The sequence below is a fragment of the Bombus bifarius genome, unplaced genomic scaffold, assembly GCF_011952205.1.
Source record: "Bombus bifarius isolate JDL3187 unplaced genomic scaffold, Bbif_JDL3187 scf7180000008213, whole genome shotgun sequence".
Lineage (NCBI taxonomy): Eukaryota > Metazoa > Arthropoda > Insecta > Hymenoptera > Apidae > Bombus > Bombus bifarius.
The window spans coordinates 98,996-116,711 of record NW_022884516.1 but is presented as its reverse complement, the minus strand read 5'-3'; the positions used below and the strand labels follow the sequence as shown (position 1 = coordinate 116,711).

The 17,716-nt window shown below is 28.7% G+C and overlaps 1 protein-coding gene across 17 annotated transcripts; it reads right to left on the bottom strand.

Moving 5' to 3' along the window:
• Positions 1 to 400: 400 nt before the first annotated feature.
• LOC117210830 (WD repeat-containing protein 7) lies at positions 401 to 17,461 on the bottom strand. 17 transcript variants are annotated; one of them, XM_033454208.1, is made up of 26 exons: positions 17,330 to 17,461; positions 16,007 to 16,185; positions 15,683 to 15,915; positions 15,451 to 15,593; positions 13,348 to 13,538; positions 13,128 to 13,273; positions 12,910 to 12,930; positions 11,710 to 11,736; positions 10,323 to 10,410; positions 9,820 to 10,231; positions 9,457 to 9,677; positions 9,129 to 9,348; positions 8,825 to 8,939; positions 8,508 to 8,713; positions 8,270 to 8,407; positions 8,088 to 8,156; positions 7,332 to 7,433; positions 6,185 to 6,397; positions 5,847 to 6,111; positions 5,534 to 5,753; positions 5,237 to 5,462; positions 4,820 to 5,160; positions 4,414 to 4,737; positions 4,190 to 4,282; positions 3,915 to 4,112; positions 401 to 3,815 (listed from the first exon to the last, which is right to left on the bottom strand). In XM_033454208.1, exons 2-26 carry the CDS (start codon positions 16,169 to 16,171, stop codon positions 3,630 to 3,632), a joined length of 4,563 nt encoding a protein of 1,520 aa, XP_033310099.1. In that variant the 5' UTR covers positions 16,172 to 16,185; positions 17,330 to 17,461; the 3' UTR covers positions 401 to 3,629. The 17 variants fall into 17 exon arrangements, with proteins under 17 accessions (XP_033310099.1, XP_033310102.1, XP_033310110.1 ...); XM_033454211.1 differs by having other exon boundaries at positions 10,323 to 10,413; positions 15,472 to 15,593; XM_033454207.1 differs by having other exon boundaries at positions 3,630 to 3,815; positions 10,323 to 10,413.
• Between the last annotated feature and the right edge of the window lie 255 nt (positions 17,462 to 17,716).

The following is a 17,716-nucleotide window of genomic DNA, read 5'->3' as shown; positions in this document are numbered from 1 at the left end:
AATAAAAATAACGAAATAAGTTCTAACAATATATTTTACGGGAAATTGATTTTATAGAATTATATATATACTAATATCTCATTTAGTTTGTGAGCAGATAGTACTATTTACAAATACAACATTGAACGTTTATTTAAATATCACGTATCACCTCTTCTGTAAAAATTGCTACTATTAAAGCTTTCAATTATAGTCTTCTAATCCCAATTAGGGACGTCTGTTGTATCATCTGCAACTTAAGAAATGGATATTTTGGTACTTCCTCAAATATAAATGATTATTTTTTTTTTTTTTTTTTAAGTAATTAACGCGACAGCATAAGATTCATCAAGATCTTCGTCTTCATGGTGTATATATATATATATTATCGGATCTTTAACGCAACGCGTTTCACATTGGATACATTTAAATACATTTAATTATTGCATAACGATTAACAACACGTGCGTCACATTCCTTTTACAATTTTAAACATTACCGTTAGAGTTCTTTCACACGGAAATACATGCATCACAATTCGTGATAGATAGGAAATATTACATATGCTTACATAAATAGAATCATATCTCCGTGTAAAACAGCTCTTAGTGATGGAATCGAAAGTCACATATAGCATTTAAAATAAACGATAGAATGTATTGAAATAATAAGAAATCCAAATATTTGAAGATAAAAATATGAGACTTTTAGAGACTTATATGTTTAAATGTTGTTCCACACACTTCATACAAATACTACATGAACAATTCAACTTCTCCACAAGATTAGTACATCACGTTTAATATTTCGTAGGAATAATGGAATTTGGAAAAGTTGTTTTATAAAAATTGTAAGAATTTATCGAAAGTTTCTATATAGAAATCTATTTATGTTAAAATCTGAAAATATCGAATATCCATCACTGACAATTATTATTGACTACAAGAGAATGATCGATAAGAATAATAGTTATCGATCATTTTCATTATTGATCCAATTTCATCCGGTCATACGCAGCGCACGATAAAATATAATGTACACATAAATAATTACATAGTTACAATTAGGCATAGTTTGATTTTATATATATACAAGATACATGTATGCGTATGTGTAACGCATTGAAATTGTTTAATTTATCGCGATAGGATATTATGATTGAGAAATGAACCTCGTCATTTTCGTACATGTTTCTCAAACCAACACTTCCCTTCGGCTTCTGCTTACGAGTATTTTGTTTTGGTACCGATTTTAGACACGCCTGCGTGACAAATGCTTGCGGTACAAATGTCTCTTAGCTTTCGCAATAATTACGAATCTAATAGCTTTTAAGTTTTGTTATCGATAAATATGTTAGTTTCATCTTCCTATTCACTTTTCTGGTGATATTTCAAATAAAAGAAAAGATCAAAACTATTAAAAGTATTCTATAATATCTTTCTTCGTATTCTTCATATTATCAACATCCAATGATAGAAAGCTTAAAATATCGTTAAAAAATAATAAAACTTTGCACACTTTTAAAATAGTAACGAATCAACTTAATAAACGCAATATATCACCGATAACAAAAATTTTAACAGATATGCATTATATTTCGCTTGATTAGCACAATCTCTTAGAAAATTTATTCATGATTTTGTGCGATTTATGATAGGTAACTAAATCGTAACATAAGGATTGTACATACATACAACTGTATACCTCGCTGGACTTGTCACAATATCTGTAATAACTTGAATAATGTTATCAATTTTTAAACCATATACACATATGTATACACGATCATTGTCTATTTACACAGAATATTGTGCAAAATTCATAAAAGGCAATAATCACAATAAATTATACTAAACGAACTTATTATCGTCTATATTCACTATCCAGTTTCTCAAGAATGGAGAAAATTTTATTTCACGAGGAAAAATAAAAAAAGAAGCAACACACTTTACATATGGATAATACCTACATATAGATTAGCTTTAATCTTTCAATCGCTTCATTTTAAACGAAATAAATATTACTAATAATTTTCGCGTAGAATATTTATAAAAATCGTAAGGTAACTGTAAAATATATCTTGAATTCTGAATAACTGCTTTAAAAATTACTGCCTCCCTCTCTCACGCGCGCGCGCGCGCGTGTGTGTGTGTGTCTAGACTGATTTCTAGGCTTGAACTACACGGGTGTTTTATACGGTTCGTCTTGCATGTCCCGTTTTCTCCACCAAAGTATGAAAATATAACACGCTGGCAATGCGATACAATGATACAATGTTTAGTATCGGTTTAACTACACAGCAGTAGAAAGTAAAAACGTGATTGAAAAATGTTCAATATATATTCACTAACGACTATTGAGCTTTTTCGTGTTTTTTAATATTACGCATAGAGCAGTAAGGCATCAAGGCTGTACAAAATTCATTTTTGTATTGAATTAATTCTTCTTGAATACGGTGTCTAACCCGTAGCGTGTAAGATGCCCGTAAAACGCTCATCCATTCAAGATCCTGCTTCGGCGGGGAAACGCAATATGCAATACGTAGCGTATAAGACGCCCGTGTGGTTCTCTATTCTAGCCTTAGTCCTAAGTACCGAAACATGCGTGATCAATTATTAGTCTCTTTAGGAATCAGATCTCGACGTATATCATTTTAAGATGCGGAAATATTTATCTTTCGTTAAGCGGTACAAATTACGCGGACAAATAACACATGTAAAATTTGTAAAACAGGAATTCATTTGAAGCGTTTAATTATACATAAACAAATTAAATATATGATGTTCATACAAGTTATTATATTGACTTATACGATTCGCCATTGCGTTATGTATATACAAATCTTCAGCGAGAATTCTTTTCTTTTTCTTCTTTATATGTATATATACACAGGTATGTACTTTCAACGCGAGGTTCCAGTTTTTCATATGGTAACCATCTTTTTATCTATTATATCAGGATTTCAGGAATATGTAATCATGGCTTTGAATAGTATACGCAATAATGTAACATTGCGTAATGTATAGTACAGCACACGTCCACACAAATCCTCATGTAGAAATAACTAACAACATCTATGATATACGTGTGACAGTATGAAAGCGTTTCATCGTATTATTTTACTTTTATCTAAATTCACGAAATTTCAGTGAAATACTTTAGTATCATAACTACATTATTGGCAATGAAATGATAATGCAGTTAAATTACTAGATAAAAGAAATACTTTTTGTTGAAACCTGATGGCATCAAACTCTCTTGTGTGCTATGAAAACACCAAAATGTAGCATATTCGTGCGCGACCAAGAAATGAAATATTTAAATTATATATATGAAATAAAAAGATAGATAAGTGTAAGAAATTGAAAAGAAAAAACAATTTTTCATACCATACTTGACGATAATCGCTAAACCATATCCTGCATCGTGCAATGATAAACTTCATTTGTGTATACTCCATATGATATCCAATTATTTTAGCACTAGTACTATTAAGTACCAATAAGCGCACCAATATTCACGACATCACTTTCGGGTATTTCTTTTGCCTAAAACAGTTATTCCATATTTCTCGTATAGGCTGATCCCATTTTATACTGTACTTATCTTCATTTATTCATTATTGGGATAGAAGGGAGCATCTTCACAGTTTAAACATTGAATCGTGTTTCTGATCCATCAGCAAGCATTAGTGTAACTGTTCGATTATTTATCCATATCAATCGAGCTAGTCGCATAGGGTTTAATCGTGCTACATCGTTAATGGGTGCAGTGCTATATGATTTCACACAACGTGTTTGAGAGTTCCCTAGGCCGAACATACCACTACTTGTTTGCTGAGAACATTGAAAATTACTTAAATTAACAATAAAATTGACTAATTGATTAATGTGAGTTACAGCAATATATATATAAATAAATAGAGAACATCTTACCTGCCAAAAGCATAATTTATTTTCCGTACAAGAATAACTAACCAGAAACTTGCCTTCAGGTGAAAACGCTAATGCAGTTACAGATGCAACATGCGCAGGTACTGTTTGACATTTAACATTGCCTCGTAATTCATATAAAGCGAGCTGACCATTGCGACTACCTACTGCTATTCTGCGTGTTGCCGGACAATGACTTACCTGAAATAAATAGATATTTTATTATCAGCTAAGTATTTAAAAAATTATATAAACAATATTAACATAACTCAACTTACTTGATTAAATCTACATACTGCTGGAAACACATCATTCAATGGTTTAGTCTTAAGATGACCTGGATCCAAACAATGTAAGATAATATCCATGACCTACAGATATTAAATTATATTAAATTATACAATTATTATATTAAATTATAAATTATATAACAAATATTAAATTATATTATATTAAATGTACAATTATGTTTCAATTTCATAATAATTTGAGTTATTCTCACCTCAACTAAGAGATCGCTCATTTCGCTCTGCATTTTATCAATTAATTGTTCAACAATCCTAAGTATTTCTGGTTTTGCCCTAACCAAAACACTTGCACCCATATTTACATTTAACGTTTGCGCATTTTGTTGTAGTGTATTGTATCTAGCTACTTCTCGTGCCATCGTAGTAATAAATGCTGCAGGTCGAGCAGTAGCTATTAAAGTTAAAGCATGTCTTGCTGTACGACAGGTATCAGCTTGAGGTGTAAGCGGAAGGCCATATGTCATATTTGGTACCAATTTATCAGCATCACAACACATTTCTAGTAATCCCAATAATACCTGTATTGGATACATTGACAAATCTTACTTACGCTTATAAATTATATTAGTTATAAGATTAATTTGTTAATACGATTCTTACTTTCGATACGTCAAGATATGGTTCCCAAACAGTGAAACCTCTACCAATGAGATCAATTGCGGCTCTTCGCAATGCCGTATGTAAAGGTAATTTCGGAGAGTGAGGTGCGTGTAACAAGTGCGTGAGTGCCATACTAGTATGCCTGGCAAGATTATTATTTCCTATTCCAAAACCTTCTACAATTGAACTCTTTCGTCTTTGTTCGTTATCTCTTTTCTGATTTGTGGTAGTAACGTCTTGCCCAAATTCTGCACCTATTACCCCTAGTAATACAACTGCTGTCGTTTGCTTTCGTTTTAATTCCGCCACGCTCGATGGTTTCCTAGCTACATTTATTTCTGCTAATGTATGTAAAGAAATTAAATACTTCTTCCAATACTAAAATTATATAAGCGAAATTTTATAATTTATTCTTACCTTCTGCCAGTTCCTCTTCTTCATCTTCCTCCTCCGTATGTGATTCAGATGGTGGAATTGGACTACCTGGAGCTGGTGGACTTTGATTTTGCGATTGTGGTGCAATAGGTTCTTGAGTGCTATACATTGGTAGATATTGTGACCAGCTATCTACAAGTGTTTTCCTTCCTTTTGGACCCATTCTTCCTAATTCAGCAAGTAATAAAGCTTGAGCAGCTTCGCGAATCTAAAATATTATTATTTTGTATAACATTATAAGTTTTATACAATTTTTTATATACATCAGTGCTAACAAACCTCAAGACATTGATGTTGCCATCTACGAGCCATCATTTCAACTTGAGGCCGTTTAAAAGTCTTAACACCACCTTGTGAAACTATTTTATCGGGCAATAGTACACAGTGTAATGTTGCTAAGAGAGACCAACCTTGCTTAATCTGTGCTTGTTGCGCTGTATAAATTTCTTCATTTTCTTCTTCTGCCTTATTCCAATTAACTGTAGATCTATTACCAGGCCTAAGTATATTAAATAAAGTGTAGATAAAATTTGTATTTAATTTTAATTAGATATTTAAAAGGATAGAAAAACAAATAATATTAATTATTCACCTATGCATTTTACGATTTCGTTCTTGTTCAGGTACAAAAGTGGCATTGTTCATTGACATTAAAGTATTTGCTAAAGCTACTACTGCTAATAAATGATTGCTGGTTAATGTGGTAGATAACTCCCAATGTGCCCTTGCTGTGAATGCTCTGGTAAGTCTTTCTTGTCTAACTAATTCTGCTGGTAAACGTTGTTCTAATTGAGTTGTAGGTTCGCCAATTGGTTCCAATTGCATTTGCCAAGTTGGTAATAATAATGACATGTAACCTTCAAAAAATAATATTAATTGAATCATGAGAAGTCACATGCACTTAATAAACTAAATCATATTCGCTCGTACCTCCTTTTGACAATACTCCAAATGAAACAGGAACCATAGGTCTTAATAAACCTAACTTTCCTTCGCAAACGCGATCTAAATCTGGATCAATACCCCAAGCATGTAATAAACTTAATATAAGCTGAGCAACTTCCATAGTGGCATTTGGTTCACTAAACGCTCCATTTCGTTTTAAATTGTTTTTCGCAATTTCATTATTATTCCAATTATCACCTGTAAAACAATAAAATTTTGTAAATATAATCGGAAATTTATTAATCCTAAATGTACAAAGAAACACTAAAGAAGTAAAATATAACATAAATCTATAACTTAAAGATTGTTTGTACATTCCCACATCAACATTTTAGATGTAAAAATATTCAAATGAAGAGATATTAAATGTTTGTTTTAAACGTCTTGATCAATGAGATGTATGAGAAATTTTACAATAATATACAACGACAAAAAGTTTATGAATAAAAACATTAACATATAAAATGCAGCGTGCTATCATCAGAACATGATAAAATACTAATGAAAATGATGAAATAAACAAAGTCACGTTTATAATTTAAGAAAAAAGTAAGCAAATAATTTTTTAGGCAATTTTTCTTACAAATACACAAAATTTCATTTAGAAACTACTCATCTGATTTTAAATTCTTTACAGTCATACTCTGATATGCCTTATGTAAATAAATACTATAGCGAATTTTAAGTATATTAATTAAGGAAGAAAAAGAAGCAAATAATACAGTGAAAACAGGAACGTTAGAAGTATAAAATATATTTTACAAAATATAATACCTAACTGTGTGTTTCTTACTTTTAAAAAGTGTTTAATTTTCAACTCATTTTTATAAAAATATAACATTATGTATTTACTAAATGATACTACAAATAATTAAACATATTTATGATAAAATCCACAAATGTTTGAATTTTTATCAGTATACAAATACAACAAACCAGGGAAATCAGTAAAACTTTCAATCATTTGTATTTTGGATATTAAAGAAACACTATAAATTAATATATTTTATATGGAAAAAAAAAGAAAATGGAAAGCAGATGACAAATCTAAACTAACAACAAAAATCCATGCCACGTAATTCAACAGTAGAAAGTACAATAATTTTGCCATCTTCCTTAAATCATGGCTAACCTTTGCCGTCGAGAGTCGACGGCTTGAGGCCAACGCTTTCCACCTTGGCCTGAATCTTAGTATGTACGTTCTCTGCGCCCTCCTTCATTTTAGCCAATATACCTACAGAAAGAAATTGGCTTTAGATGCTATAAGTGAGTATACTTTTTCAACATGAATTCTTCTAACTACAACAGTTGAAATGTTGAACATACTATGAAATTTCCTGTAAGTATTATGCATATGAAATAAATACTCGAAAAGGAAATATATTTGTGTAAATCAATATGCCTAATAGAAAAGAAATACTACCAAGCATTAAGCAAATTAAAAATACAAACAGCTAATTCATGATAAAATACCTACTTTAAATTTTCTTTATTTCTTTAAATTAAGGTTGTACATCTTGTTTAATTTTGTGTTCCTTAATGAATCAATATAAAAAATGTCAATTGATTAAGAGTTTCAATGTAAATATTGAAAATTCAAACAAAATAACGTATTGTACTTAAAACAAATGTGTTTTAATAGTAGAATTTTGGCTTGAATGTTATATTACATCCAAGAATATATGTATCTGTCTGCATCGCAAAACATGTGATTAATATTTTAGTATGCATGAAGACTGTATATTGTATTATTTGCATTAAACGTAATATGTGAAATAAGGCCAATATTTTTATATAAAGATCTTGTTAAATTTTTGCTGTATACAAGTATATAAAAAAATTGCGTACAAACTACGATTTACAAAATGAAACTATAACAACACAATACCGTGGCGATCCTTCTCCTTTAAAATTCGTTCAACGTCGCCTGCCTTATCCTTGACGCGACCGAAAAAGTCTACAAAGTGGCATGTTTGTTCAAGTTTTTTTTTATTAATATAGATATCGATTAAATGCTCGAAGTTAGTATCTATATGTATGAACAAATAAAAATATCTCAGACATGTTTACCTGCAATTTTTTTATGAGCATCTGGACTAGCAGACTGTGTAAGTGCTGCAACTTTTTGATACTCAGAGGCTGAAATAAGACCCTGTGCTTCCAAAGAACCAGGTGACATTGCTCCATATTCATCATTAAGTAATTGTACTATGTAAAAATGAGAACAAATAAACCTAATTTTTAAGTGTCTTTATGTAAAGTATTAACATTTTATATATATTTTTTTAAAAATTAAAAAAGATATTACCTATCAATGCTTCTATGTCAAAAAATAAAATATGGCTTTCTGGATCTTTAGGATTACTTCTAAAACCTTGAATCATTAAAGGTGTGCCTTTTGTCTTTATTTGATTTCCATGATCAACTCCTTGTCCACCATGAAGTTGTTGCAATTGATGCAATCCTCTTTGGGTTGCGTGTCTTATAGCAGACAGATTTCTATGTCTCAAGCCTCTAAAGAAACAAAACATGAAAAACATAACGAAAAGAAAGAAAATCTTTTAGAGACTTGGTTCTAAAATTTACTCAGTATCCCTATCATTCATTTTGCAAGGTTTCATTTACCTAAAAAAATGTACAGCAGGATTAGCTAAACCTAGTTCACCACCAGTAGCAGATCCACCAGACGCAGTGATTGTATTTTCATCGCAAGCATAGAGCACTTCTTCTGCAATAATACCTGTACAGATTTTTATTAAAATTTTACAAGAACAAATTTTGATGTATTAGATGCTAAATAATATATTAGTTGACAAAAATCATAATAGCGAAAATATGATATTTATAATTTATTATTAAAAATATAAATATAATTTATTAAAAATATAAAGATATCATTGGGATATTAAAATTGAAAATTTATATGTACCATGCAATACACGATCTAGATGGCCGGTTTCCATTTGCCATACATACACAGCTCCGTCTGAACATCCAACTATCATAAAATCATCCAATGGTCTCCATTTTATCGTAACAACTGGGAATAAGTGCCGAGAAGCAAGAACAACACATTTTCTTTCTGCTAATGATAACAGAGTAACACTATGATCTGATGCAACACTGCAAACACACTTCTGTATTCTAGGCTAAAAAGATAATAAAATTATAATTATGTATAATTTGTGAGACAAAAGACAGATATATAATAAAATATTGCTAGTTAATAATGTACTTATAAAAAAAATTGAACGTACACTACAGTTATCAGGTGGTACCATTAATTGTGTAATTTCACCTGCATGGACGCAGAATCTATGAATGAGTGTACCAGCATAAAGGTCCCATAAACATACAGCAAAATCAACAGATCCAGAAACGAGATGTGTCCGATCATAACGTGGTGCTGCTCCATGTGGATACAAGAGGCAGTTCACTCGGCCGGAGTGACCCAACAATACTTGGTGAGGAGGCCAATCTATAAACCATCATAATAGAATAAAGAGAAAGAAGTATGATTGAAAGAAATTTATATGAACATCACGATTATAATTATTCAAATTGCCCAATTGAATGAAAAGAAAAATATTGCTACTTTTGAATTAATAAATTTATTGTACCATCATATTGTTGATGATTGCCATGAAGTAATTGAAGCATGACTGTTTGTGTTGCAGGAACAATGATAATACTGCCGTCTTCACGACCGACAACTAAACGACTTTGTTGTGGTAAATATATACTAGCTGTTAATTTTATGCCATGTCCATCTCCACTGTCTAATTGATCTAATATTCCAACTGGTGATGGTTTCATTTCCTCCCAAGCAGTTGTAATACTCGTTTTTACCGCTGGTGGTAGTGAAAGTGGAGTTGAACGGTCATTTTGACAAATTTGAGCTAATTGTTGAGTCGTTACTTCTGGAACTGTCCAGAGAACAACTCCTCCACTATCACCACGTAATAAATACTTTAACGTTTTACTTTGTTTTTGAACTGTAACTAGTCGCATTGCTGGTGGGCATGATAGAGGCTAAAATGGAAAAAGAAACATAATAATTAATTACGTTGAAGTGTATAATTTGTAGGAAATTAAAGTTGTTAAACACCAATTTTAAACTGACCTTGACTCCAGGTTGCGTCAAAGTGCAGTAGAGATAAGGTTGATCATATTCAACACCAGCGGTATGAAAATTTTTGTTGTCTGCAACGCTACTATACAATAAAAAAAATTGCTTTCTTGGAATAATATTATTTCGAATATTAATTCATAATAGATTTTGATATACTATAATTCATAATAGATTTTGATATACTATTATTTATAATAGATTTTGATATACTATAATAAATTGCAAACTGTAAAATTAAGAATGCTTTGCAATCGATAAATAGTAAATGTTATTTATTGTTTAAAATTGTTATAAATTGTTATATATTTATATATATATATATATACATATTATGTATATATATATATAAAATATATTTATATATATATTATATATAAATTTATTTATTTATTTATTTATTTTAATAACTTAATTTATATTACTTGATTTATTATGCATACCAATAATTAATAATGTCTTTTATAAATTATTTAAATTAGTATGCTACTTGTATTAGTTACATAATAATTTGTTATATGGTAAATGCAGAAATAAAGATTGTTTAAATATATGTATAAATTTATTTATATAAATATAACTAAGTAATATAGCTTGGCTTACTAAAACTACATAAGCTGGCACAGCACTATTATATTTTATTGAAATAGTTGTTTCCATTATTTGCCTAACTTGTGATATGAGATATTGATACATGTAAAGCAACTTAGGACAGATAAAGATGAAAACGTAAGATGAAATGCAGAGAGATATAATACAGCTGTATAATATTTTGGTTTAATGTAAATTTCTATCATATAATCTATATAGATTTTGACAAAAGAATAATTAGTTATGAAATATTTGTCCTGGCAATTATGACATAATATAACAAATTATATTTCAATTATAACATTTGTATAATTTGAAATTACATATTTATTCTTTATAGTATTTTACGATCATATAGTCATATTACAAAGAACGTTAATCCGAACATAAGGTCAAAACAAACAAAATGTAAGAAAATTCATATAATTTGTTTATTAATTAATTGATTAACTTTTAATCAGCTTCAATTTGACTCCATGATTAAAAAATATCTGTAAACTACTAATAATAAAATAGAAGATGAATATTATCACTAATATAGTCATTGATTATATTTTTATGGTTTTAAAAAGCACTTCAAATCGTTTTGTATTTATGCATGTAAGAAATTTATAAATATTATACTTCATTCGTCATTTGTAATGGGAATAAGAAATAGGAAAGAAGAAAAGTGAACTTGTAGAAGAATACTATACGTAGCAAAACAAATATGAAGAACATAAATAAAGAGACAAAACTTGCAATGAAGAATACAAGAAGAAAGTGTGTAACAGAGATAACGCAGGATTACCTGCTAAGAGCCTTGCCCTTCAACTTGCTAGAAGAACACCAGATCCACCGTAGAATGAAGTAGATGTGTGTTATATGAAAAAGACACATCACCGTAAAAACAAGTTATATCATGAATTGTTTGTAACATATGTAAATTACAAATACATACAGTTACAATATACTTAATTACAGCAAAATTATCTTTTTAATATAACTTTTATTTTAATTATTTTTGGTGTTCTTTTTTTTGCTTTTCGAGAAAACTCAATGAAAACTCTGCTATAGTAAAATATAAGTAAACTTTAAAAAAAGATATTCATTCTATCTTTTCATTCTCACATATAAGGAACCCTATAGACAATTCATGAAATTTTTGAGATATAAATGTATATCTGTATTTAATTACATTCTTATTAAAGATAAAGTATTATTAAGAAAAAGGAATAATAGATATTTTCCAAAGATCAACATTACTACATTTTTACATTTCCTACTTATTTGTAAGAATTATTTTACTTAATCATTAAAATGTTGTCATTAATTTTCATCGTAATATAGAAAATACATAATTTATATTTCCTATTTGTGATTGAATATGAATGTTCATGGTAAATGAAGTAAAACAATATAAGGGGAACAAATATTAAATGTGCATTGCCAGCAAGTGCGTCTATAAAATAGCATTTAGTTCCAAAAACTGTAAATTAAAGATTCTAATTAATTGAAAAAAATATGTTTGGTTATAAGATCCGTCTATGCATCTAGCAATAAATGAAGTATATTGAAGAAAAAATTATTAACTGCAAATGACATTGGCTTCAAGATAGATAACTACATTTCAACCAATTTATATTACATTTTATTTTAACTATGCTTGCAATAATATATTTTGTTTCTTTAAAATATATTATTTCATATATTATAAAATAAAATAATATAATAAAACAAAATATTTTTCCAAAATATTTCTACTTTTACTACATATAGCTTTTACTTATATACAATTTTTCTTACGTTTCTTAAATTGTAATTGTTGTATTATCGTTTTCGAATTTGTTAGCTATTATATTTGTGTTAGAGTATATAAGTACAAATTAGTATCTAGTGTCATGCTATAAGATTAAGCATCTTTTTTCAATAAATATCTTTTCTTATTAAAACTTGATATGTTAATTCTTATATTAAAGATAATTGGCAATATTAAATTTAGAACAACTACCTGTCAAGATGTACCAGAACCCTATAAGCAACAAATAAATATTTTATTAAATAAATCTATATTTCAAACTTGTTTTATAATGAATCTTTTGTTTTAGAAATATTTAATGCTTATCATTGTTGATAACTTCTTTGCAACAAGTCCAAAATATGAAATATTAAATATATAGTAAAAACATAAAATAAGAAGAAAAAGGGATATTCTACTTAAAAACGTACTTAGCTGGTAGTTTATAGAGATAACCACGACCTTCATCACTCCACAGGATTACTCTGTCCGCAGATAAGAAGTCTCCAGCCATCCAACGTTCGCCACAAGGTGCAGTGATTGAACATAGAAGGGAGAAATCACCGGCATCATATATCTAATGTGGATGATATATTAGTAAAAATCAAAATTTAAGTAATTTGTGAAACTATAATAATAAATAAGATATACCTGCCAATGTTTAGAGCATACAATTAATACAGTTCTCTGATTATATGGGCAACAAGTCATTGCAAGTGCATTTAAACATCGTATTTGTTTGCTTTCATGTTCATAAAGAGGCTCACTGTTACGATTCTCATGTCCAAGAAGAGTCCACACCTTGACTGTACCAGTCGTCGTTAAGGCCAGCACAACATCATCTTTAAATGAATGGAAGCGCCTGTTGCGCGTTAACTATATCTAAGAAGGTGTCATGACGTTTTAAGCAAAAGAATTTTTAGTAAGGGTCAATAAAATGACACTTTATAAATGTCATAAACATATGAAAAAATATTAATTTTATACAAAATTAAGAAACTTTGTTGTAGTATTGATGAATAAATATGCTAAAAGTAGGAAACACAAACTATTTAAAACAGTTAATAATTTCAACCATAAATGATCAAGCCCCTGTAATACAGTGCTATAATTTCATGCAAAATAAAATGTTTCAAATTAAATTAAACAGTTATCTATAAAGAGATTTTGAGTCATGCCAAATAATCCACAGAGCATCTTAAAAATCTAATCAATAATTATCCATTCCCAGATATAGCATAATTACATAAAGACAAAATACATCAGACTATTAGACATTTTGTATTAGTTAATAGACTCTTATTATTAACTTTTGGAAAGCCAGAAAGTCGCTATAATGGTTTGAATGTTGACAAGAGATTTATATAAGACATACCTCATATATGTACATATACCAGTTTTTAGAACAAATCTATTGACTTATATTTGTTTTGCTGGCCCTCTAAAAGTTTTCAACTTCTAAGATACCGTATATTAACGGATATAATCTTTAAGATTTATGTATATGCACTAAAAACAGATACATCTGATGTGCTAGTATTGTAAACAATATTCTTGATGAATTACAGTACATGCAAAATTACACTTTTTTACATTATTTACATTCTTTTTCATTCATTGTCAATTCTAGGGATGTATTTAAAAGACATTGTAGATATAATATTTTATATAGTAAAATAGTTTTCTTACATATCTTTATTAAAAATCCTATAGAAAATATGAAAATAGAACTTTATTCTAGTAATCAATAAAATTTTAATCATATGGTATTTTATTGTATAATAAAATACCAGCACTAAAATTTTCATACAAGTGCATTCATTGCATTCAAACACTAAACTTGTTCTAAAAATTATCAGTTTAAATATATACTTACGATAGATATAGTATACCATAAATGATATGAAAGTGATTAATGTAGATAAATGCAATGTATGCCATAATGATTTTGTGAAAGGAAATGCGAATGAAGGAGAGTAGCATAAAAGAAAGGTTTGTTCAAGTGTAATGCCTGCTCATTTGATTTTATTATTCTAGAAAATGAGAGTCAAAAATCAGAGGAGAAAAAAATATGAAAAAAATGATAGAGCCTTAACTACCAGTGTAAAAACACTGATATGTCTCCGCATTTGTTTCATTAACATGCTGCAACAATGTAATTTTCATTAATTTATAATAATATTTAGATTAACACCGCTAAATAATACAATATAAGATATATTAGATAGTACTATCAATTTGAATGATTACAAAATACTCTTTACAAAAGAAAAGATACATAAATAGTTAAATGCCAAGTTTTTAATCTACCCAAAGCTTTTTTTATTAATTGCTTGAAAAATTAGCAGAAAATTCTAAGTCACAAGAAGATAAAAATATCTATGCATATAAATTTTTATCTTTGTTAATTACTTTGCTAAAAAAATATTACAAAATTTATTATATATTCCAATTAAATAGTATAGTGCACAAAGAATATATATTTTCATAGACGACTTTGTTCGATATCTAAAGGAAACACCTGTTGAGCAGAAAGATAGTATATAAAAAATTAATAGGCCAGGAGATACCAAGCATATTGTACAAATAAATATTGTACTTAATATTTAATCGAAACAATTCACTTATATTATAATGAAATAGTATCTCTTTAGAGCAATAAATTTTTGCACAATACAGATTGGTAGAGAAATCAGAGAAAGATAAGGTTGCAATTTATGGTATAAAGCATAGGTGTGATGGAGTGTAACTAACTTGTATGCACGTAGAACCGACCTTTCCGTTTGGCCGGCCGCAAAACGTGCAAAGCACTGATCCAGTCAGGATTAACACGGGAGCTTAAGGTGAATAAAACTTCCAAACTAAAAGGGTCCATTACTAAAACCTCAGGATAGTATCTAAAATTATAAAATGAATATTCTTTAAATTAGAAATTTGTTAAAGAAATGTATATACTGTTTTAAAGTATAATATAATTATAATATACCCCGAACAAAACAATCTAACATCTTCTCCACCAGCAGAGACATAAGGCAACATCTGTGTATGAACACTGGTGAGCTTTACAGCTTCCCTGCATTTTCCATCAACTAAGTCCCATGTACACATTTCTCCACTTTCACTACTACTGACAATATAATTTTGTTCCATAATAACACTTGCTCGACTCAGGCACATTATTGGAGCAGTATGACCAACAAGCAAACATCTTGGACTCATCTTAATATATAATTAATAACATAATCATTTAATGCTAATATTAATATTTCTGAAATTAATTAAATGAATTAAAATGTAATTATACATTTACCTTCAATGTTTCAGGGTCTACTTGCCACAAACATATCTGGCCATCATAACATCCTGTTACTAATGTTTTTTGATCTCGAGACAAATAGATACAGGAAACACAATGAGTTGGAGCTATGCGTCCCCATAAAACTATGGGTACTACTAAGCTTGTGCCCGCTGTCATTTTAAAAATTCAACCTACAATTTATTACAAACTGGATTAAGTAAAAATTAACTTATTATTTTAGCACACATAGTCATTGTAACATTGAACATAAAGTTGGAATATAACGAATATAATTAATATAAAATTAAATGAAAACTTTAAACAACTTATTTATATTTTGTAAACGTAATTAAAATGAACTCTTGTCTTTTTTGTTATAATTATACATAACATTATGTGTAACAAATTATTAACATATTTTAATGAAAATAATTCTATAATGATGATATATCATCTTAATATCCTTTGGAAGTATCCCAAGTTTGATTGAAGGTATAAGAAATTTTCATATTTGTAGTAATATTTAAATGCTATAAATGTAAAATATATTACAAACATAGATATAACTATTTAATTTTGAACTTTAAAACTATTACAAATTTTCACAAATTTATATTTAACAATTATTTTCGTTACATGTTCTATTTCGGAATAAATTCATTTACTCGTATGTTAAAACAAAATGTGTTATATCTTTATTTAATATAATTATTGTAAACGATATAAAGGAACACAACTTATTTTTTAAATAAGTCATTGTGATATAAATGCACAGCATATTAATTTTTTCAGTTAGTAAAAGAAGAAGTTTTTGTTTTGATAATATAAAAACAAAATACATATAGGCTATGCATAAGTACATGTTTTATTTTGTAAAACTATAAGGATGAAAATTGCTAAATCTACAACATATGCTCCTCTGACATAGATGATATAAAATAACAGTAATTCATAGAAACAATTCAAAGGAAGTCGTTAAATAACAATGCAATCAAATAATCCCGTAATAAACGAATGACAAAACCTTATTATAAAGTACTCAAAGAATAATCACTACTATATTAATACTAATAACAAATATTTTCATTGATAGCAAGTGAATTCTTCGTCCATAGCAAAAAAGGGTTTGACAAGCATCTACCATAAAGGCCATCGTTATAACGCGATACATTAAGTCCTCGAAGAAAACCTATTAAAAGCAATTAGAGGCGTCTGCTATATCACGTTCACGAGATGTCACTGACAATTTGTAAGGTTCTAATTTTATCGCGTTTATATGCAATTATTTTAACAAATCAACATGTATTCTATGTAAAAAAACATAGATATATTTACCGAAAATACTGAATATTAATGACAACGGCTCCAAACGTCGTAACTGGCGATATATGCCAAAAATCATACAACCCTTACTGTACTCTCACGACCGTGGCCATCTTGATGTTGGAAATAGTCAGACGAATAACGCATAGAATCAGCTGTTCCACGTCAAAAGATCCCTATCCCTAGTGAAATCCTCTCTAATTCAATATAAAGTGAAGCAAGCAAGAGTTACAATATGTTTGATTATTTTTTGATATTTATATTACAGAGACAGAAAATTAAATTAAAAATTCATTTAATTTGTTAGATTAACATTATTATTAATAAAACAAGCACGTGGATCACACATTAGTTTCATTAATGTAAGATTTCAGAGAAATTCACGAAAAAATATATTAA